The sequence below is a fragment of the Hemicordylus capensis genome, chromosome 3 (assembly GCF_027244095.1).
Source record: "Hemicordylus capensis ecotype Gifberg chromosome 3, rHemCap1.1.pri, whole genome shotgun sequence".
Classification (NCBI taxonomy): Eukaryota; Metazoa; Chordata; class Lepidosauria; order Squamata; family Cordylidae; genus Hemicordylus; species Hemicordylus capensis.
Window position 1 is genome coordinate 107,221,362 of NC_069659.1, and position 24,669 is coordinate 107,246,030.

At 42.6% G+C, this 24,669-nt stretch overlaps 1 protein-coding gene across 10 annotated transcripts in view; it reads right to left on the reverse strand.

Annotated features, from left to right (window-relative positions):
• Nucleotides 1-24,669, reverse strand: part of IL1RAPL1 (interleukin 1 receptor accessory protein like 1) — a 1,164,933-nt gene that overhangs the window by 471,006 nt on the left and 669,258 nt on the right. For 9 of the 10 annotated variants that reach the window (XM_053311513.1, XM_053311511.1, XM_053311510.1 and 6 more), the window contains 2 exons: nucleotides 20,475-20,661; nucleotides 13,466-13,619 (listed from right to left, as the gene is read on the reverse strand). In XM_053311513.1, the coding sequence (XP_053167488.1) occupies nucleotides 13,466-13,619; nucleotides 20,475-20,661 (341 nt within the window). Of the gene's footprint in view, nucleotides 1-13,465; nucleotides 13,620-20,474; nucleotides 20,662-23,759; nucleotides 23,866-24,669 lie in introns of those variants that run through there. The other variant, XM_053311517.1, reaches the window with a different exon arrangement.

Consider the following 24,669-nt stretch of genomic DNA (forward strand, 5'->3'; position numbering starts at 1 on the left):
GGGGATATTCAGATTTCATTTGGGAGTGTGTTCCAGAGCCCTGGGCAATCCTAGAGAAAGTCTGTTTTGGGGCAACCAAACAAGCCAGTGGTAACCGCAACCAGACCTCCCTCAATGATCTTAATAGGCAGAGGGTTTCATGAAGGAGGTGCTCTCTTATATACCTTGGGCCCAAACTGTTCAGACTCAAGTGACCTCTATGACTTGAAGCTCCAACTGTTACATCAGCTGCAACCTTACCTGGATCGAGATAGCTTGGTCACAGTTATTCATGTTCTGGTGACCTTATGTTTAGAGTAGTTGCACAGTTTCTCAACCACCAGTCCCTGGACCACTGCCGGTCCGCGAAGGGTTGAGGGCTGGTCCCTGACTGGGAGTCAGCCCCGCCCCCCACCAAACAACTGCAATCAAGGCACTCACTTCCTCAATTTTGCACATGGCACAGAAGAGGAAGAGGAGGAGTATCATGGAGGCGCGGGACCTTGCTTCGCCTTGCCTCCACATGCTGTTGAGATCTTCCTACAGCTATCTTATTCCCTGTCTTTACAGCTTCAAACTGTTTGCGGCATGGGGGCATCGAGGAAAAGGTATGGCAGTGGATGCCACTTGAAGGGCTCCTGGTTTTTGCATGCTCATAGTTTGCAGCCAAAGGTTGATTGATTGAAACCCAGCTGCCTATTGTGGCCGAGGAGCCTTGAGAGGGAATGCTGTTTCCCTCTTGCATCGGTGGGGTGTTGTGGTCCCTCAGCCCCTGTAACCCCCTGGTCTGCACCACCGGTGGAAGACGGCGGTCCCCTTTGTGACCTCACCAGGGGGTGGAACCTCCTTGGGCTTTGCAGAAAGGGAGTGCAGGTGGACTTTCATGGGTGGGGGGAAGCAAGCATGAGTACCAAAGAGGGCTAAGTGGCAGAGGGAGGCGGCATGGTGGAGAGGCAAGATACCATTTTGTGCATTCATGCAAAAGGGTCATTGGATGAATGGCACTGGAATGAAGTGATCCTAGGGATTCGATGCCCAGCGTGGTTCGTGTCTGATCCCAACTGATTTAAAACCAGCTGCCTGTTGCAGCCAAGGCACCTTGAGAGGGGCCGCCATTTCCCTCTTTCATTGGTGGGGCGTTGTGGTCCCTCGGCCACCTATAACCCCGTGGACTGCACCGCCAGTGGAAGACAGCGGTCCTCTTTGTGACCTCGCTGGGCGGGGGGGGCAACCTCTGGCCGGGATCATGCCACGGTAAGGGCTACCTTGGCTCACCTCACAGCGACTCGCGACAGCATGTGGGACCACATGAGCTGCGTGGCCCCAAAGACAGGCTGGTGTGATTGGCACACGCAGAGGAGTTGGGAGGGGGGCACAGAAGCACGTGCTATGAGAGAGGATGGGGGAACTCCTGCTATACTCTGGTGTGCAAGCACATCGACAGCAGCTCTTGGACCCAGGCAACCTTCCGAGTATGGTCCGGTGCACCATTGCCTCACCCAACCTGAACAGTACCTTGTTTCCCCGGCGAGGAAGATGAGGCATCCACCACTACAATGCCCCATGCCCCCTGCTATCTCAGAATTGCCCCCTTCCCTTTATCACCAGGTCCCCACTGCTCTTCTTCACATTTTCTTTCACCATTAAAAAAAAACCAACCATTCCCAGCACCTGCCACATAATTGTTTTTAAGGAGTTTTGGAGGAGCTGCATGGATTTCATTAGGTCTGTCTCACAAAGTGCACATCTAAGAGCAGGATCCAGATCAAGCCAGGTGATCATGACCAAGCAGCATTGAGACAAATGAGAGATGACAAAATTAATTTCAGTGGGTGGTCCTGACTAACGTGGTCTGGGTCCAGCCCTGAGATTACACAACTCCTGCTAAAATTCCACCTCCATCATGAGAGGGTTAAACTGTAGACTTCGGGCTCTACTGAACTTGCCCAGCTCTCCTCTCCTCACCTCCTTTTTGCTTTGCTTGACATCCAGCCTGATGAAGAGTTTTGGGGAATTCAAAAGCTTGCTTGTGTGTTGTTTTCACTGGCCCCATGTAGCTTTTGAATTTTTCTAATGGCCCAACATCCCCTCTCCATTGAGTAATCACAAGCACCCCCACCCCGCACATACTGGAGACATATTTGTTCACCCAGGCATTTAGATTCAGGGGTTCTCAACCTTGGGTCCCCAGATATTGGTGGACTTCAACTCCCATAATCCCCAGCCATAATGGTAAAATGCCAATGTGGTTGGGGGTTATGGGAGTTAAAGTCCACCAACATCTGGAGACTCAAGGTTAAGAACCCCTAATATTCCATGTTTGCAAAAGATTCCAAATTTTATTATTTTAATGCTTATATTATTTTAATTGTAAACTGCTCAGAGATGCAAGTTTGGGGCAGTATAGAAGTCTGGTAGGTAGGTAGGTAGGTAGGTAGGTAGGTAGGTAGGTAGATAAACTTAAACTTGAAACCCCTTTACTAACTGCTTGTCTGGGAAACTGCGCGTGAAGAATGTAGTGGTCCTTGAAACTCTGCACAAAGAATTTAGCGGTCCTTGACTCAGAAGGTTGAGAAACACTTTCCAGTGCATTATATATGGGGCTTCAGTGTAGAAACTGCAGTTCATTCAATATAGGCTGCAAGACTATTAACTCTAATGTTTTTATCATATCACATCAATGCTTCAACATTGTACTGGCTCACAGTCCATTACTTGGTCCAATTTAAACTGCTGGTTTGAACCTGTAAAGCCCTAAATGGCTTAGGACCAGGTTACCTGAAATAGCGCCTCACCCCAGATGTCCCTACCTGAACTTTAATACAGAGGCCCAGTCCTAGTGCTCTCAACAAATGAACTGTGCTGGGTGGCACCTGGGGAGAGGGCCTTTTCACTCCCCTTAACACTACTACAATAGGCACTGACCATGTGAGCAAACCAGGGATAAAAGTAAACCTTTGATTTTGTTGAGCTTTTCACTTGCTGCCTGGCTACAGCAGAGTGAGATGGCTTCACATCTTGGGCAATTCTTTACTTTACACTCTAAGTTTATTTTTAAAATCATGCCATTAGTATGTATGAGCATTTAGAGTGCAGCCCGGTCTTTTTATTACTGTCAGTTGTTTTAGACAGACTGTCCCACTTTCACATGCTGTATAGCTTTCATTTTGTGCTAGAGAGTAAATGCAAAAACTAGACTAATGCATTTAATCATGTTTTTGTATTGGACAACTTTATCTCTGTTCTAAGATTTAGAAGTGTTTGTATAATCCCTGTATTTGCATATTTATTGGCATATTCTGCTTTCAAGATAGGAAGCAAAGTATAAGCGAAGCAACAGGGCTAACAAGTAGAGACTCAGCTTTGGATATGAACATTTTAGATACCTTGTTTATTAGAACACTATCTCAGATTACTCCCTTAGGAGTACTCTGTACAGACCAATTATCTGAAGTTTCGAGAAAGGGGAGGAGAAATAATAAATGATACTGAAAGGACATTGCTGTTGAGTTTATCATACTCTAGGGAAACGTAAAAGTAAAATGAAATCTTCTAATTCGGCAGTTATAATAGGAAACATTAAAATCAAATGTCATTTAACTACATTTATAAAGGTTAGTTAATAAGCATCATGGGTGCCTTAAGACTGGATTTATTTAATTTTTTCTAGAATCTTATTACATTAGAAAATTAATAGCCAAAGAGATATTCTCTATTATGCATAAGGATGTTTATGAAACTTCTCATACAAAATTCTCCCTAGAGATTGGCATTCCGAATCACCTGCCTTTTTTCTATAGTGGAATTAATGAATTCTGAATCTTCTATTGTTCCCTTTTTTTAAGTTACCAGATTTAAAAGATAGCACACTGCATACATGGTTTGCCACAGCTTTCAGTTGTGTATTTTTCATGTATTTTATCTGCTATACACTACAAATGTGCATGATAAATCCCTGGGCACGAAGCAGCAATCTTGATGTGATTATACATACAGTATATCAGGATTCTTTCTTTCTTTGTTCTAGTGTTTTACCAGTGTTCACAAGTTCACACTGGTAATGCAGTAATACAATGTTGGGAATCTTTAGTGGTATTTCTCCTCCCAATTAGGGCCAATTAAACATGGTAGAAAATTAACTTAATACACTATGAAATCCCATACCTAGAAGAGGCTAAAATAAATATATAATTTCCTGCATTCCATCTTTTTAAAAAGAACTTGGGGCTTTCCGTCATGCCTAAACCTTATTGCTGAACATCCAGCCTGATGAAAGATTCTAGAGACCCCCGTAATTTGCTTATGTTATTTAAAAAAATGTTGGTCCCAATAAAGGTATTTTCCTTCTCTGAAGTTAATAAGAAATCTTTATTTGCATGCAGATCATTTCATTTTATTATAGGAAATGGGCAGTGTACAAGCATTTCAACCTGACCTCAAATGTGTTTAAGAAGACATGTCAAAGCAGACAGTGAAACAGATTCCAACTGATGAAACGTGTGGTTCAAGCAGCTGCATTATGAAAAACAAAATTTGCTTAGTTAAAAATCAATTATGCAAGTTCCATTGGACCTTGCCATTTGGTGTAACTATCATATCACATATTTGTTTGATACATTCTCGGAGAGACTTTTATTATCATTTCTACTGCGTAATGTTTCCAGATCCCTGAGATGGGATTAAGCAATGGAGATAAAGATTGCACGAATCTATTTTTGTAGCTGTTAGAAGTCTGATGAAATATCTGGAGTTCAGAAAGTCTTGTTCAAAAGGAAGCTTTTGAAATGCCCATTGTACTGCTACTCATGGGGGTGGTGAAGAGAGAAACCTAACAATTTCCCCATTTTAACCTTCAGGAATTAAATTACAAAAAAGGGAGTGATGGAGCCCAGCAAGTAGAACATGAAAGGCAATGCTAAACAGCTAGTTTATGGAAGCCATGTGGGGTAAAAAGTGAGGCTGGGTTTGATTTTTTTTTTTTTAAAGAAGCCCAGAGGAGAGGTTGAGAAGTGTTAGATTCCTAGATGAGGGAATATGAGTAAAATCATACCATTGGCTAGAAGAGAGAAATGTGGATACTTTCTAATATTTTTCTATCTCCATTTCTGTGGTGCTGAGACTAGAAGTTGTTTTGGATGCATATTGGAACCAAGATAACTTAATGTAATAAACTTTTGGAAAGGACCCTTAGGAAGGGAGTGTCTTTTCCCCCTACCAACATTAGAATGACTTCTCCATTTTATGGAATACCACTGTCATAAGTGGGGGGAAACAAACTTCTAGTAAAAGCCATAGCTCTGCAGTAATCTCCAGAATGATTAGAGATAAACCTTAAATTCACTGGAATGATGTATTGTCTAATAATTTTTACTGAAAATCCCCTAATATATTGGTTCAGATTGTCTGACCTGAACAGGAAGTTCCTGACCTTAAGATTTAACTTTTGATTTATATCCTTCTCCTATCTGAAAACATGATGGTAGAAAGGTATTAAGGTCCCCTCTTCACCAGAGATTGTCAAAATAAATCAGTTCTTTACAGACTGGTTGAGTTGATTTTGTGAAATGAACAATGGGGAACTCTTCAACCAAGATGTGAAGTGATATAATTTTAATGTGTTGAAGCATATTTCCAAGATGGAAATGTGTATTCAGAAATGGAAGACAAGGGCAGGTAACAAGATCAAAAAAGAATGAGAATCAGTAATTTTAATTTGAGGTACATATTTTAAATGTGATGCTTTTGTTCTCTCTCATTCAACAGGCTCCAACAAGATGCCTATTCCACAATGGGGAATAGGCATCTTGTATTGTATAATAATGAGCAGAAATGGATTGCTGTAAAGTGGAAATAATTTAATTTCAAATGGTGCAATTAAGTAAGGAGCTGTTGTCTGTACCACTGCTGGACCCAATCCTCTTCAAAAAAATTACCAGTTGCTTAGATTAAAGGGTAGAGGGAATCTTTATCAAATCTGCAGATGACACACAACTGGGAGGGATAGCTAACAGTTCATAAGGCTGTTCAGTATTCAGTTAGCTGAAACTAACACAATGAAAGCCAGTGGCTTGGCTTGGCAGCAGCAAATGTGAAAAGGATCTCTGGATTGTAGTCAGTCACAAGCTGAATATGCGCCAGCAGGGTGTTGCAGCAAAAAAAGGTGAATGTGACTTAAAGCTGCATTAATAGAACCAGTTTCCATGTCATGAGAAATAGTTCCACAGAAATTTCTCTCAATTAAGCACATTATTTAATAGTAGTATAAAAATGTCACTGCCATAGAAAAGGGGATATAATTTCTTTTCCCTGTGATGTGATCTACAGCTTTTCTGTTTCCTTTATGAAAGTGTGTAAACTTCTGTGACATTTAATGCAGCACATTTAGGCAACATAATGTGTAATAAATGGAAAGTGATCTTTTAAAGCTCTTACACGTTAAATACAACAGTATCTAGCTGGAGTCATATTGTTACAAGTCATCACACTTTATCTTTCCCATTTACAGTTATGACTACTGTTTCTTTAGTGAGAAAGCAATATTCCTCTATCCTAATAGCGTAATTTATTATCAGCCAAAAAGATTTCAAGGCAATCTGAATTTTATTATGCTTTCACTATATTTACATTAAAGATGCCTTGATAGCATACTGCTGCAGACAAGTAGCAATGTACTATCACCAGGAAGAGAGGATACTGTTTTCCCTTCACCAAAGTGAATATCAACATTCTGTACAGGATACTGAGTATTCTGGGTTGGATCCAAAGTTCTCAGAGGAAGACTATCGAGGAACAGAACCTTTAGATCTTACTCCATGTCAAGGTCATTCTATCTAAAAGTTTCTTAGAGAAACTAAAGGTGCACCAAATGCAGTATTCTAGTTGGATGAATTTAAATTAATGCAAATGCTGAAAGCCCTTTTTATCCTGCTGTTGCAGGGCTACATGTAAATGAATTTGGTGTCATTGAACATTTCTTGACCATTTTACTCAGACTGGATGACCTGCAATTATATGGAAGCAAAGTTTCTCTCTTAAAGATTACCAGACTTTTGCCTGACTGAATATATCACTCCTTCACACAAGAGCATAAAACAGAAAGCCGCTGACACAGATGAAGGGCCCTTCTAGTCCAGAATCTTGTTTCCAACATGAGAGTTGGCTAGATGTATCAATTTCTTTCCATCTGAATGTTGCCCACTTTTCTTTGATTTCCATTCCACTGTAGCCCTGTTAACATGTTATGTTCAACGCACATACCATCTGTGTACACTATACACACATATACACATCTAGGCACATGTAAAATTATTCACACATTATGCACAATGCATGCCCAGTAGTACTCTTCCTATCCATAGCCTGCATTTGAGCATTCACTTTTAAAGTGAAAGCATGTACATTCATTCACACAAAAACATGTATATGGAAAGACATTTATGACCCAACATGGTTGCATGATTGGGACCTGCCCATGCCATTGGATCATTTACATTTTTCCAGCCCCACGTGAGAGGACATCTAGGGTACCTAAATGGTACGAAAGTTGTAGCAATCTAACAATTGTATTAAGTAGGAAAGTTTAAAAAGTCAAATAAAGCCTAAGAAGTCAAATAAAGCAATTTGTAACAGAAGCTCTGAGTTTAATGCTGACAGAAACCCATCAATGCACATTTTATTTATTTATTTATTTATTTATTTAAATTCTATATTGCCTAACCCAGATGGCTATGGGTGTTTCATATAAATAAAAACATATAAAAACAAAATAAATAACCCTCTAAAACAATTAAAAATTAAGGTCATTAAAAACCATTTAAAAATCACTGAAGGCCAGGTTTGAAAGATGTGTTTTTAGGGTTCTTTTAAAGGCTGGTTGCTAGAGATCAATCAGGTTCATCTTCTCTCAGTCTCGGCAGTAAAGAGCTCAAGGAAGCCAAAGAAACAACGTTTAGGACTCTTCCATACAGGGATGTAGCTAAAATTGAGCAAATGGGTTTAAAGAACCTGGGACCCCCAGCTCCTGAGGACCCCTCCTATTTTCTTGATTACCTCCCTCACTCCGGGGCACCACTGGACAGAGGGGTGAAAATGGGGCCCCCTCTTTCCCAGCTACAACACTTCTTCTGTATGGTGATATATTCCAAATTTGATGTAAATTACATCAATCAATAAAACTAGCTCACCTGGCGCAGACCATCTGCGCCCCTAGTTCTCCCCGTCGGCAGCTCAATCCCAAACTCTCGTGAGAGCTGCCATGCATGGGATTAGCCTCGGCAGCTCAATCACGGACTGTCGCGAGAGCCGCCACACATGGGATTAACCATGGGTACGTCTTAGAGAAATAAATAGATAGATAGAGAGAGAGAGAGAGAGAGAGAGATAAGAAAACCACACAAAATACAAGGACACCATATAATATGCTTAGTGCCACCTGCTGGCCATCTACAGCAATAACCAGTGCCCTTTGGAATGCCTTTTCCCTCTAACAAAATACACCATTTGTTTATTCAGATTGAATAAACAGTCCTACAGACTGAATTAAACATATTGCACTAGGTATCTGTTTATTGCCAGTAGATGGCCCTAAGAATCTTACATGATGTTCTTGTACGCTGTGTGGATTTTTCATTTTATTTTTTGTCATAATTTTCACTGAAGCATGACTGTATCACCATTGGGAAAAGTTCATAGTGCGTGAAGATGGCTGCTTGTAAAGGATTCCTGATTAAAGTAATAGCTTGAGGATCAAATTTTCTGATGTAGCCTAATAGAAAGCCTACTGCGGTGGGGCGGGGGGAGAGGGAGAGAACAGGCGAATGTATTTCAGGGCTTAATAATCCTGAGGTGCAAATGGCATAACATTTGGAAATGTAAATATGTAGCCTGAACCAGCTGTCCTACTAACACAACCAGGAGGAATAAACAAAAAAAGTGGGGGCAGGCTATTCTCTTCCTGATCACATCCATCTGGCACAGGCAGGAAATGGACCACCATGACTAAAAGTGAGCAAGTAAAATTAAGCTGGGTTGTGTTCCCCTCTTTCTGCTCACAGCAGCCCATCCCTTGCCTGAGCCAGACAGGGGCAGCCAGGAAAATGAACCACCCATTGCTTTCCCACTTCTCCACCTGGCCATGTCCATCTATTGCCTGCCTGAGCTTGACCAGGAGGAAGAGTGGGCCAGCAGGGCAGGAGTCCACACCTTCCACACAGCAGAGGGTGTTGCTGGCAGCAAGGGGTGAATCTATTCATTTCCCCCTGCCCTGTGGAACAGAGGTCAGCTGGCTCTTAAGTTTTGGGGCTGGCTCCTAGAACCAGGAGAAGAGAGCTGGTCTTGTGGTAGCAAGCATGACTTGTCCCCATAGCTAAGCAGGGTCTGCCCTGGTCGCATATGAATGGGAGACTTGATGTGTGAGCACTGCAAGAGATTCCCCTCAGGGGATGGAGCCGTTCTGGGAAGAGCAGAAGGTTTCAAGTTCCCTCCCTGGCTTCTCCAAGATAGGGCTGAGAGAGATCCCTGCCTGCAACCTTGGAGAAGCCGCTGCCAGTCTGTATAGACAATAACAGTACTGAGCTCGATAGAGCAATGGTCTGACTCAGTATATGGCAGTTTCCTATGTTCCTAACCAAATAAATTGATTAAGTCCGGCAATATCATTCCCTACAAGCCATATTCATTCATTTTAATGTATATCATATAAATGAGGTTCAATGAATACCATCTGAAATTCAGAACAAGGAAACCTTGCTTCAAATTGGAGCTCAAATGTATGTGCCTGTGGCCCTTAACATATTTTACCACAGCCAACCGTGAATGTAAAAAGACAAGCAATTTGCACTCCTCCATACAGTATATGTTTTAAATATAAATACTTGTTTAAGTATTTATATACTTAAGTAAGCAAGTATTTAGAATGGCTGTAGAGGGAACATTCAAATGAACATGTACCTCCCCATGCATAAATACACGAAGCCACCATATACTGAGTCAGACCGTTGGTCTATCTAGCTCAGTATTGTCTACACAGAAGCCATTGCGGCTTCTCCAAGGTTGCAGGCAGGAATGTCTCTCAGCCCTATCTTGGAGACGCCAAGGAGTTAGCTTGGAACCTAGATGCTCTTCCCAGAGCAGCTCCATCCCCTGAAGGGGAATATCCCTTAAGGAGAAAGGAGTGTGCCGGGAGGGCATCACAACAGGCATACTCTCTGGCATAATTAAGAAATCACGGAGATCAGTGAGGTATCATACAAACTGGATGATAATTTGGAATGACACAGATAATTTGGAATGACACAGAAGTACAAGAATCATTTTACATCTCTACAATCATTCACAAGCTCTGCCAGGAGAAAAATCACAAAGCAGAAATAAAATAATCTATGGATAGTACTTCATTCTCCAAACTGATCACCATACTGCTATGTCAGCATCATTGTGTGCTATGCTGAGAATAGCAGCCACAAATGCTTAAAAATGCATGAGCTACACACTCCTGAGCAAATAAGCCTTCCTACGAATCCCAAAAATGGACTATAGTGCCACTTGGTGCAAAGGTTTCCAAGTACTCTGCAGAGGACTCGAAAGAATGCCAGAACCTCTGATGGTCTACAGTTTGACAGTAGTCTATAGTTCAGATAAAAGCCCCCCCCCCAACCCACCAAATTGGGAGTAGATGCAGAGAAAGGGATTCACAGGTTCAGTTTGCACTGCTGCCCACTTTTGTTTCTTCAACATTCTCGTCTTTTTCTGATGGCAAACTAGCACAATAACGTATGCAGTGCGCGCGCACGCCAGCGGCCACAACAGGGACACGCACGCCGCGACGGGCGCATGCGTGGCGCCAGCTTTTACTGCTTGTAAACTTGGAAGACAACGGCGGGGGCAGGGGCAGCAGGGAGGAACTCTGCCACCCCAAAAACGTTTTAGAAAAGTCCAGCACCGGAGGGGGAAGAGCAGCGGGGGGGGGTAAAGTACTACCCCCCGCCCTTAAAGCCACACTCCCCCCAGTGCCAGACCATGTCTCCGTGGTTCCATGCACATCCCTACTCGGAAGAGGGAAAGTTTGGAAAAGTAGAACAATCATCATTTTGTAAGTAAGTGGTTTTTGAACGGCTGATTTTTTGTTACTACCATCAGATCAATTGGGCACAGATCAAATTTTTTGATTTGATTTGTGCTCAAAACAAATCACCACTGATTTGTTTTGTATCCAAATCTACCTTGTCCAAATCACCCCAGATTCAATTTGTATTTGCTTTGATTCTATTCAGATTCAGACTTATTTGGACCAATTAACAAGGTCCTAGGGGCACCAAATTTGGGTGGCGGGTAGGTCCCCATGGGTGCCACCTACCAACCAAATTTCAAGGCAGTGAGACACTTGGTTGATTTTTAATGAATTGTTTTATTTTTTACTGATCGTGAACATTTCCACCATAAGAAACAATGGGGATTCAAAGTTGCCATATCCTAACCCTAACACGGATTCCCAGCTTTCATTTAAAAAAGAAGAAGAAGAAGAAGCTAAACTCTAGCCCTTGTAGTAGTGGAGTTATGAAGCAAAATGTGCAGTCATTATTTTTCAAGTGTTTGGATTCTTTGATGTATAATAACTTTTCCTCATAATGAATCCCTATAAGGATTCATTACACACCTTCATTTCTTCTGTTCATTTTGACTGTCACTGGACAGTGCCAACCACACCCATACACAGCTGCATGACAGTGTGGTACTCATTTTAATTTTTAGGAATGTTGAAATGTTTAGATTCTTTGGTGTCTAATAACTTTTTCTCATAATGAATCCCTATGAGGATTCATTATATGCCTTTGTTTCTTCTGTTCATTTTGATTATTATTGGACAGTGCCAAATGTCAACTGCCATGTGTCAACTACCCCTCCCCCCCACACACACACACTGGGGTACTCAGTTTACTTTCAAAGTATGTTTGAAGTGTTTAGATTCTTTGGTGCCTTCATTACACACCTTCATTTCTTCTGTTCAGTTTGACCCCACTGCTTTGTAGGTGGGGGTGGGGAATAAGTGGCATCCCATGTTCCAACTACCCCGCAACTCACAACTCACTGGGTACTCAGTTTATATTTTAGGAATTTTTGAGGTGTTTAGAATCTTTAGTGTGTATACTGAATCCTCATAGGGATTCATTTTGAGGAAAGGTTATTAGACACCAAAGAGCTTAAACACTTGAAAAAATCCTAGAACATTAACTGACTAGTACCCCACTGCCTTGTGGGTGGGAGTGCGGTGTACTTGGCACATGGCAGTTGATAGTTGGCACTGTCGAAAAGAAAGTCAAAATGAATAGAAAAAATGAAAGTGAAATCTTCATAGGGTTTCATTGAGGGAAAGTTATTATACACCAAAGAATCCAAACACTTGAAAAATAGTGACCACACATTTTGCTCCATAACTCCACTTCTACAAGGGCTAGAGCTTAGCCTTTTTAAAAAAATGAAATCTGGGAATCTGGGGAAATTCATAGGAGAGATCTGAATCTCAACTCAATTTGAATCAAATCAGGCACAATTCGATTTGTACCCGAATCTAGCCAATGGACAGGGGTGATTTGTTTTGTCTCCAAATCACCCAAATCTGCTAGATTCGGGTACAAATTGATTTGTACCCGAATCAATTGCACATACCTACAAATCAAACAGCAGCTTCTATAGATGATGAAAGACCAAAATGCAAGTTATAATCTGCTTCTCTCTTATTCCTATGCTGGATAGCAAATGTTTAACATACGCAGTATTCTTTCATTAAGCAGTATGCTTTTGTTTTCCTGCTCTAGCAATAGAAATCTGCAAATACATACCTGGTTATTGGAGATGATGATTGTGCCTACAAATACATTGTCTGATACCTTTACTTAGGCTGCTTGCCAATATCCTGTCTACTCTCTAGTCTGGACCTGCCATTGCACTGGGATGTGTGTGAGATTTTTGGCAACCTCTGGTGTCTTCCTAAACTATGTCCCTGTCTCAGAGTGACAGTTTCGGGAGGCACAGGAAGGCAAAATAGCCCCTCACACAACAGACAGCCTGGGAGATTCAACAGGGGTTACTTTTGATGTCGGCCATTGTTTTTAGTTTTCAGGAGATGCTTCTCAATATAAGAGTCTACCTCATTATACAAGCCTATTCTAGAAGAGACTTTATTCATGTCAATCAGTCCCATCACACATACAAACACACAAATCCTAAGGACTCTTAAGTTCTCTTTACTTCACATTAAAGGAGTCTTGGAGACCGATTCAAGCCAAAAGGTGATTCAGTATGTTGTACAACCATGTGAAACCTGACAATTATTTTGGCACAGAAATCCCTGAAAATGCAACCCATCACAGCAAAAATCCTGGTGCATCGCTATCAACATCATCAAAGCTGAAATAAAAGGAACTACTAAAGATCCAATAAGACATGCATACCCATTATGTTGAATAGAATACAAGGAACCTGCAATTACCTGTCACTGTTAATTCTGTCGTTCTTCTGACAACAAACAGTCCGTATTTTAATTCACAGGTATAATTTCCAATGTCATCTTCTCTGACCTCCCGGAGAACAAGGGTGTCCTTTTTGAACAGAATACTTGGTCTCCAGGTTGTGACTTGACATTCCTGTGCAAAGATAATTACAGTTCCTCAGACTGAAGTCCATGTACTTAAATGTGACACTTTTTAATTCTGTTCCAAACTAGCAACGTTAAGAGATAATATAAAACTGCACAAAATTCATTGTACCTCTAACTAGAAGCTTATTATTATTATTATTATTATTATTATTATTATTATTATTATTATTATTATTATTGAACATATTTCTATACCGCCCAAAACTTGCATCTCTGGGTGGTTTAATTAACATTAGGTAATTAGCATTATCTTTATAGTTTCTGAAAGCAGTTGCTTCTAATATACTTTCACAAACAAAGAAATTCCTAATGGGTTCAGCAAGCTCTAATTCTGGATGTTCTGCAGTTCTCAAATAGCCATGTTGAAATGCCAAATTAGTGGCAGATACACAGAGAGCAGATTCATAGAGAGCAGATCATACATAGATCATAGACAGCAGGAACAACCATCCCCATTCATCTATCACATGATTTCACACGCAAATAGAACGTAAGAGCAGCTTGGCTGGATCAGACCCAAGGTCTATCTGCTCTAGCACCCTGTTTTCCACAGCGGCCCACCAGATGCTCTGAGAAGCCACACAACCAGGAGATCATGCCCCCTCTCCTGCTGTTACTTCTTTGAAACTATTTGGAGGCATCCTGCCTCTGAACATGGAAGCATATGAAGTTTCTTCTAAACATAACATGGCAGGGCAGTAGTTCCAGATTACTCATATCAATCTGATGCAGTACCCTTCTAGTTCCATAAACATGGAGTAACTAATTTGTGTTCAATGGAGAGTCACTCCAGGGGGGAAAAATGCAGCAAAGTGAGTGCTTAAAAAACATCATGAAAATGGTTGATAGCAGCTTCGTCTTTGGAAGGCAGTACAGCTAATTTGGTATGATTATGTAATATCTGAAATTACCTAAGGAAATATCTTGAGGTACTTAATGATTTCTCAAATATGCTGAGCCACCATAAAGTTAGCTGTGTTATACAGAAAAAGCTTTAAAAAATCCATCACCATGACAACAGATTGGATACCAGTCAGATATTTCATTCCCCCTATAAGGCTTGAAAGTTCCTTGAACATTAATATCACATTTGAGAATAATGTTTTTAAGAGAATTATGCTTAACAATGTAACAAGCAGTATTTAGCATTGACATTTTTTCCTGGCAGAATGTCTGTGCTTTTGTATGAAAGACAGAAATTCAGCAGGTGAAGATTTTTCCATTCCAAGAAAGGCTTTACCTGATGCATTTCTGCTAGTCATGCAGTTGTTAAATCCATAGGACAGGTCTCAACAAATTTTATTTGGCTGTAGGTGTCAGTAGGGATGTACACGAACCTGTTTAGAGGCCCTTTTATGGGCCTTCGAACAGTAGTGATGTGCACGGAACCGCGGAGCTGCGGTTCGATGCTGGGTGGGGTGGCTCTTTAAGGTAGGGGAGGGTGCACTTACCCCTCCCCCCACTTTCCCCCCGCTGGCACTCCGATAATTACAAAAATCCATGGGGTGGCAGTGTACCTCCCTGCTGCCCCTTCCCCCGTTGTTGCCCAGAAATTGGAGGAAGTATCGCCTGTGCGTGCACCCACCGCACGTGTGCCCATTGCGCACATCGCATGCGTGACGTGCACATGCACTGTTTGTGGAGGATGAGCACAGGTGTGCCGGTGGGTGCACACACAGGTGATACTTCCGCCAACTTCCGGGCAACCACGGGGGAAGGGGCAGCAGAGAGGTATGCTTCCGCCCTATGGATTTTGGAAAGAAACAGAGGACCAGCAGGGAAAAAGTGCCGGGATGGGTAAATGCGCCCTCCTCTGCCCTTCAAGAGCCATCCCACCTGGTGTCGAAACGGCAGAACCACTGGTTCTTCGAACCAGTTCGTAGGTGCCTCTGGACCGGTTCTGTGCACATCCCTCGAACAGGTTCAAACACGGGGGGGTTCAAAGTTCAAAGGTGGGGGGGTGTCTCACTTGAAGGCCAGGGGAGGGTGCACTTATCCCTCCCTCCACTTGTCCGCTGCTGCTGCCCGGCATTTTACACATCCTACGGGGTGGCAGCGAACTTCCCTGCCACCCCATTCGCTCTTCAGCCGAAAGTGGCAGGGAGTAGCTGGCATGCGTGCGCTCGCCAGGCGCATGCATGTCACACTTGTGCTCATGCACGTTGGGTGAGTGAGTGCTCATGATGTGCATGGGTGCACGCACACCAGCTACTTCCAGCCAAAGAACAAATGGGGCGGCAGGGAAGTATGCTGATGCCCCGTAGGGAGAGAACGCCCCGTAAGTGAGACCCCCCCTGCCATCGAGCCACCTGCATCTAGTTCTGTGCACATCCTTGGGCATCAGCGCAGAGGGATTAGGGTGAACTCAGTCCTGTACCCCAACAATGCCCTCCACTCCATGGTGGCTCAAACCTACTGCTTGCCTGGCTCAGAACTGGATTACTGAACTGAACGTAGAACGGTGAGCTTTGCAAGCACTTTGGCAGCCTTCCCCATTTAGTCTGTGCCCAGTGCACAATGTGGAGGATGAATGTCTTCTATTGCTCCTTCCCCCAGAAGTGCTTGTGACACACGGAGGTATGTCTGAGAGCTACATAACCATCAAGGACATAGTTCTACAAGTTACAGTGATCCGAGGAGAAGGTAGAAATTTGCCTTCTCCACTGAATACTGGGCAACACACAAATAGATCCGGTTCCCAAAAGTGAGCATGCAGCCCACATTATGCCCCCAATTCAGTAGTCTGGATCTGAACCACTGCAATTAGTGTCAGCATTTCCTTTGGATTCAAACTGAAAATAAATAATTTTACTAATGTAAAAATTCAAATGTACCATGAAGTTAGCTAAAATTTTAACAAATATTAAAATTCTGAGCTTCCTTTATGTTGATCCACTTAGGGATATCTAACTTTAAATGAGCAACGGAGCATGCATTTATTTTAAAAAAAAAAACTGTAGAAGTTTCCAGATATAATCTTAAAAACCAGCACACTGCAGGCCATTTGTTTTGGGGTTTTTTGGTGGGCAAATGTGCTTTCCTGGAATAATACTGAATAGCCTAACATATTTTTCCCAAAGCTTAGTTTTATAAGATATTATTAGTGCTGCAAATAGGACAACATACACAGGAGGTGAATCTGTATAATCACCTAACTATAGACTTACAGAACCAGACAAATTAATAGTCTTTTGCTCTCCCTGCAATTTAAGTAGGATTCGTTCTTCTAAAGAATCGTTGACATACAGGACAACACCTTTTTTCCAAACTCTTAATAATGGAGTACTCCACTATTATACTGAACTAGTATTTTTAAGCCCGTTATAACAACGGGCGCTAGCCTTTTTACCCCCCTTTATGTGTTCTTCATCTTTTTTTCCTTTGTGTGTGTGTGTGTGTGTGTGTGTGTGTGTGTGTGTGTGTTTGTCTCTCCTGTCCCACCCTCCCTCCTGCCCCACACTCTGGCCTCTCTTCCTCCCCCTCCCACCCTGCTCACACCCTCCCCTTCCTCTCAGCCTCCTGCCCCAGTCCCTCCTGCCACCCTACTCCCTCTTGCCCTTCCCTTCCCCCTCCCCCTGCCTAACTCCCTCTTGCCCTTTCCCCTCCTCCTGCCCCACTCCCTCTTGCCCTCCCCCCTGACCCACTCCCTCTTGCCCCACTCCCTCTTGCCCTTCCTCTTCCCCCCTGCCCCACTCCCTCTTGCCCTCTCCCCTCCCCATGCCCCACTCCATCTTGCCCTTCCACCCTGACCCACTCCCTCTTGGCCCTCCCTCTTCCCCCCTGCCCCACTCGTTCTTGCCCTCCTCCCTGCCCCATTCCCTCTTGCCCTCCCCCCTCCAACCCTCCCTCTTGCCCTCCCCCTCCCCCACTTGCCCTCCCCCCTTCCCCCTCTCCCCTGCCCAGAAGAGTCTTGCGCTCCCCCCCCCAACCTGGCAACTTTACTCACTGTTTGGAACGCGACGGAGAAAGGAGCTCGCAAGCAGAGCTCATTTCTCGGGCAAGCCTCATCCCGGACTGTTGCATTGGGCGTAAAGGACGCCCAGCGGCAGTCTGGGCAGTGTCTTTGCCGAGAGAGGAGCTCTTTTTGTGAGCTCCTTTTTCCTCGGTCGTCGGGGTTGGTTCTTCTTTGGGTAAGGAGGTCTCGGGCAGCTGGGTGGGTGGTTGGTGGCGGCGGCCGCAGAGGCATTTTCCTGGGCCATGTTGGCCCTTGTTCATGTGTGGGGGAGCGGGGAAGGCGGGATCGGGCTACTGGGAGGGCGGTTGGCGGCGGCCGCCGTGGTGGCATTTTCCTGGGCCATGTTGGCCCTTGTTCATGGGGGGGGGGTGCGGGGATGTCGGGCTCTAGTGTGGGGAAGTCGGGCCCCAAAGTTTTCCCCCTGGCCGGCTTTAGCGGCGACGCCAGGCCTCGGCGGTGGCTCCGCCACCACCTCGGCCGGCTTCCCCCGCCGCCTCTTTCCCCTCCGCCTCTTTCCTATCTTCGCGGCGGCCGCTTCTGGCCCCGCCGTTTCCCTCGCCGCCTCTTCCCGGCTTCTTCTGAGCAGCCGCTTCTGGCCGCCCAAGATGTCCGCTGGGTACCAGCGAGCGTGTCTCCCTTGCCCTGTTCTGCGCCTGCGCTTCGCGCAGGCGCAGAACAGGGCAGGGAGGCACGAACACACGCTTGGTGCCCGTCCACGGACGGACACCAAGCGTTTTATTAGAGAGGATGAGTTCACATTAGTTGTCAGTCCCCACAAAGTGTTTTAGGTCAAGAGCATGCAGGTTCATCAAGGTTATATCTTACACAGATGAGTGGTGTATATCAAACGTGCCTAAATGTGGGCTAAATGTTCATCTTCCCCAGATGGTCTAAATGTGAAGCTGTTCATGCAACCATTAAGATTTGTAAAATTGCAATGGTCTTTTTCTGTGACTGTGCAAACCACAGTACCATGTGTGTATACGTGAGATGCTGATCAATGCAAACTGTGTATCTGTGCAAGCACCTCCCAGCAACACCCTGCAAATTGCTTTCTGATTGTAATTATTTTTAGCTTCTGATTAGAAAATTAAACAACTAGGTGTGGGTTTGGTTTGGTTTAAACTGTTATCTTGATTGTTATCTTAGTACATAAGATAATAAATGAGACAATGATAAGAGCTTTAATTTAGTTCTGCTATTTATTCCCTCAACTAGTGACAATGTAGATTGTTTTCTTACCACCATATTATGGAAACTTTTGCCTTTTAAAAATGGCATATCCAACAAGCCTTGTATCACTTGCTTATAAAGGTCTTGTACTGTAAGCCTGTATCGCTTCCATTGCTTCTACAGAATGTTGTTAATTATTGATTATTCATGATATCCTACAATTTAAATAGCTTGCTTTAGGCCCCTGCAACTCAGGGGCACAAGAAATGTAGCAAGTCCTTAAAACTTATAGGAAATTCTAAAGTGTGGATATTATTGTTTTCCTAGACCTATTCAGACATTATTTTGTACAAGTGTACAGATGTATGTCTTTACACTTGTACATGTTTTTGCATGGATGATTGTACCTGTGTTTATTTTAAAAGTGAACCGGGGTAGAAGTCCCTTGAATGCATGACACAGGAAGTATACTGCTGTACCTGTGATCAACATAATGTGCACGAGTTGTACAAGTGTTGGACATAATGTGTGAGTAGGGCTCCTATGACCTTGACTCAATCCAAGACAGGAAATTTAAAATGTAAGCTATTGAGTTTTCTGATTTGTCATTTCAACTTGAGAATATTGTGTCTTGGCTCAAAGTATAGCAGTTTTTGCCATCACAGATGTTCTTTATGCATCAACAATGCAATCAAAATTTCCAGATTTTGATTGCATTGATTGAGCCCAGATTGAAATCGGCTCAGTTTTTCTCAAGCTGCACTAGTCTTTCCCCGTTGTGTTCCTCTTTCAGACAGCAAGCTGAGAGCTTGTGGCATTAGTCAATCAGCACGGGGGAGCATGAGAAATGTAGCTTCCATACTTCTCACTGTAAATGGAGGAGGTTGTGCCTGTTTTCAGGAACAACCCATTCTTATGCCTGAGGTCAACACTGCAGCAAATTCTTGCCACCTTCACCTTTTGCCTGGGTAGGTTTTACAGAGGAGATGGTGAAGAGATGGGCTGCCACAGCTTTGGAAACATTGCAAAATGGAGCCCATTTTGAACCAGATAGCCTTTGGATTTGGCTTTCCCAATTGCTTGTTCTGCAACATCACTGTACATGTGTAGAAGTATAAGGACATATGGTGCATGCTGAGGCCAGCTGAGCAGAGTCAGGCCTTTTCTGGTGCACCCATCAACTTACTTGATGATTTGGTGATGGCAGCCTGAACACAACTTGCAACAGTCAGACAAAAGATCTTCCATTCACTCACAGACCAGAAAACTATTTTTATAATAAACTATAAATAGAATAAATAAATGCTATAAACTACCAGCTGGATTCAAGTCTGTTAGCGCACCAGCCACATGCATCATTATTACTTTTCCTATTGCTATTTATATCAGATACAGGAATGACTTGAGGGGGTCCAGTCACTTTCAGTGAAATGTAAAGCGAACAGCAGTTCTGTATAAAACTAAACATATCTCAGAGACAGAATTTCACTTCATTTCCTTTCCGGTTGTTGCCCAACAAAGATAATGATGCATTAAGACATTTGCCCAGCAAGTATACTGTGGCCACTCTCACACATACTGTTAGCCTTTTCTTTATTAGTTTCCTAATCTCACCAAGCTATACATAATGTTAAAGTAAAATGTTCAGATTACTGAAAATGCAGCAGAACATGGCACAATATAGGAACAACCGAAGCCTTTCCTATTTCTTACCTTATACCACAGGATTTCAGGCTCTCTATATGGCATTAAAAAATCCTGTATGTCAGGGCATGAGATTTCTTTGCTTTTGCTAAGTTCAGCTTTTTCAAAGTATTTCATCTTTGAATTGTAGCAGAGGCCAGTGTCATTTTCACCCACTGTCAGCGAAATGGATACTTTCATACAGTAGGTAGAGTTTCTGCAATATAAGAAATAAAAATAATGGTTGTGAAAAATAAAACAAAGACCAGCAATGTGAAAAATAAAACAAACACTGGCAAATGTAACAATGGCCTTTACATTTTAGGCATCAGAATACAAGGAAGTAGATTTATACGTTCACTACAGTTTGCATACAGTTCTTATTTGGTCAGTAAGACTCTTTTTATCTATTCCACATGTTATCAACTAGTAATTTCTTTTCTCAGAATTCCTTTGTTTCTACAGAGTCTTTGAACTTCCTGCAAAGGCAGTGTCTGTGTCAAGAGCAGCATGCATTAACCAGCAAGCTCATAACTGTCCTGCTGACAAACACGATTACAGCAGCACCCAGTGCTGAACAAATCAGTTTAGATTATATTCCAGCTCCAAACAGGAATGTGAAACATTGCACATGAACTGGAGTGTTTACTGCAGTTTTCCAAGGGAAGCAATACTTTAAGATATATCCTTCTGTAGCATTTCATTTAAATCAATCTAGAGCTTTTCATTTTTTTGAATGCAAATTAGAAACCAAGAGCCACCCATTTGTTTAGCATACACCATGATTTATCACATTTATTTGCAAGTTAAGTTCCACTGATTTCAAAGAAGCTTCCTTTCAAGTAAGGGTATATAGAACTGTGGGCTGAAGTTCCCTAGTGCATATTCTGAAACTAAAAGATTCTTCAACTATTATGATAAGCACTACGTCCTTAGAGTTTCACAGCAAAGGCAATGAGCAGTTAAGAACTTTTATCTTCCTTCATTCACTTCTGTGCTGCAGAAATCTTAAAAGATAGGAAACTTACTGAAAAATATTTTGTTTCAGTGTAGGTTTTCTGCATGGGTGGCTTCAACATGTGAAGGTGATCACCAGTGGTGGATTAACGGAGAGGCAGAGTAGGCATTTGCCTACGGTGGTAAAATTGGAGGAGCAGCAAATTTTGCCTCTCCTCAAATGTTGCCGCCCCTCAATGTAGGGAGCAGCGGCTGCAGCAAGGGTAGAGTGGGCGAGGAAAGAGTCCTCCAAACCTTTTTTGTTTAAGATTAAAGGGTGGCAAAAGCCTTTTTTGGCTGTGGGTGGCAAAAAGCTTAAACTGTCCCTGGTGATCACCCTCTAGAGCAGGGATTCTCAACCTTGGGTCCCCAGATGTTATTGGACTTCAACTCCCATAATCCCCAACCAAAGTGGCTGGGGATTATGGAAGTTGAAGTCCAATAACATCTGGGGCCCAATGTTGAGAATCCCTGCTCTAGAGTGCACTGTTGCAGCTGAAGATTCTTTTCCTTACTCTTCTGTAAATGCCTTCTGACTCTAATCTGATCAAAGTGTCTCTGCACTGAGCACACAGAAAGCATTTTTTAGTTACTTGCCCCTTCATATACCATGAGCTGAGATAGCTGGTGATTCACAGCTGCTTAGTGTATGACTGTGCATAAAGAAAATGCTTCTCAGATTTCTACAGAGAGCACGTTACTATTCTGCAGTTTTTGTGATTTAAATTGAAAATGAGAAGGAAACAAAGCAGACTTCCTTTTCAGAAATAACTGTAACCTAACTTCAAAATTGAGTCCAGGGTACTTAAGAGAGAGCTTTCTCTATCATGAACCCTGCTGCCTCTTAAGATCATCTGGAGAAATCTGGTTATGGTTGCTGCCAGCTCATTTGGTGGTGACTCATGATCAGGCCTTTTCTGTGGCTGTTCCAGGGCTCTGGAATATGTTCCCTCTTGAAATCAGAGCATCTCATTTTTCTCCTTTCAGGAAGTATCTCAAGATGTACCTGTCTTTAACTGAAATTTTAAAAATTAAGCTGCTCCCCACCACTTTCATGCAACTGTGGGGGGTGGGATTGTGCTCCTGGGTCCTTGAGACAAGCATGGAGGCCGCCATTTTGAAGTCCACCACGTGACATGGACCAGCCAATCTGATTTCAGGAGCAGCATTTTTAAAAGCCAGCTCCATAACACTCACTCTTAGTTGCTTGGACTAAGCAGGCAGTTATCTTCTGCTGTGAAGGGACTCTGCTGTGAAGGTTATTCAGCAGTGAAGGCTATTCCTTTTTGACTGCTGTGGTGACTCCACTTCTCTTTGGGTCCAAGGAGGCTGCCACTTTAGTTCTGGGCTATTGGTCATATGGTTTATCAGTTCATTATTGTTTGTTTAAGTCACTTTTGTGCTCTCTCTTTTTAAATACTTTGATAGGTTCCATTGCCCCCCCTCAATTTGGAAAATATGATTAATTTCAGTTCTATTGCTTGCTTGCTTCATTGATTCACTACCCTTTACTTTGGTTACTCTGCTGCTCTTTCTTCACAAATCTATTAGTTTGCCCAGTCCTTTAACATGGTCAATTATAATTGTTAGTAGTGTTACTATTCTTTCATTGTCCCTATACAAGCACTTGCACTCTCTTGCTTATACTTTAATCTGGTTTCTCTTGTGCTTTCAAGAATAATTAACTTTTTTAGTGTTGCTTCCTACTTTTCTGATGCATTCCTTGCTTTTGCAGTTAAATGAGTTAAACAGTTGAACACTTTTGTGTTCCTTCCAATTGATTCCCTTTCCCCTTAAAATCTGATGAGCAATTGATTTTAGTTGTTTTCAACTTTGAGCAGCTGCATATGCAAATGGATCACTTGCCTCTTGGTCAGTCACTGGGGCAAAGGCAGCAAGACCTAATAAACTGTTAGTACTGCACATGAACTGGCTACACCTGAGGAAATGGTTGTAGCAGCTTAAGAATATTGCTGGGTTAACCCCCCCCCCTTTCCCCCTACACCCTCTTTACTCTTACAGAATATCTGACTAGTAAGGAATACTTTCCCATCTATTTAGAGTAATTTTTAAAGGTCATTTTTCTTTCTTATAATGAAAGGTTTTATGGTCTTTCTCTAAAAGTAGTGCTTTGGGATTAATTTGGATGTATTAGAGAATCATCATCCTGCTCTGACTGAGTAGTACTATTTTGTCAATGGCAGACCTATCTTTAGGTTGTAGTGGCTGCTCATTTGTTCTTCCACCTTTCACAGCTACATGAGGAGCAGCCATTCAACAAGCACAACTTTCTTCAGCACATCTCTCTGCTGGCTTCACCTCATTTTGCACCCAGAGATGCAGGAAAACTCTCAGTATCTTTTCCCAGACATCAAGCTATTCTGCTATCTTTCTTTATATTTCTTTTCCCTGCTCAGCAGCACCTTCACCAGCATTCTGGGGCTTCAAATGACTGTTGCTTCAAAATTGGGCAGCTTGTATAACTCTAAGCCTTTGAGTTCCCCAGCTGTGTATGCTTGAGTGTTACTTGCCTTAAAGGACCAAGTTATTATTATTATTATTTAACTACCATCACTGGTCTTGAGCTAATTACTTAGCTCTCAGTGTCAGTGTTTTCCCCCCTCATAAATAAGTATTACTTGGTTGCTTTGAGCTAATTTGTGCTGGTATTCTTGTCTGAGTTGTTTTAGAAGCCCTGATCTGTAGAAATTAACTGCTCTTCAATTAAGATCGGGTACCAGTACAGATCACTTCTTACTTCTATTTAAGGGAAGGATGTCCATTGTTTCTACCTTCTGTGTCTGTTCTTTGTTTAGTTACCATTTGTATGCCAAGAGGTAAGTGAATACCCCAGAGTCTCTTGGTGAATTTCATGGATAAATGGGGATCAGCACTTAGGTCTCATCAGGCCTGGTCCAACATTGACCATTACATCACACTGTTCCCATTCTATAATTGTTAAATTTAGTCAAAGGCTTTTGGTAAGGATCTTGTTAAGTCCATATATATTGTGTCAACTGGATTACTTTTATTTATGATTTCATTCAAAATATTTATCCTCTGCCCTTCCAGTATGCTACTGCTCGGATCGGCTCACAACAGTTGAGTGGAGACAATGTAAAATGAAGGTGAAAAACTTAACCAGATTAAGTAAATAGGTGGGGAGTCAGTCTAAAATGATGATCAGAATTAAGTTCAAATTATGTTATTTAAAAAGCTAACAAGTTGC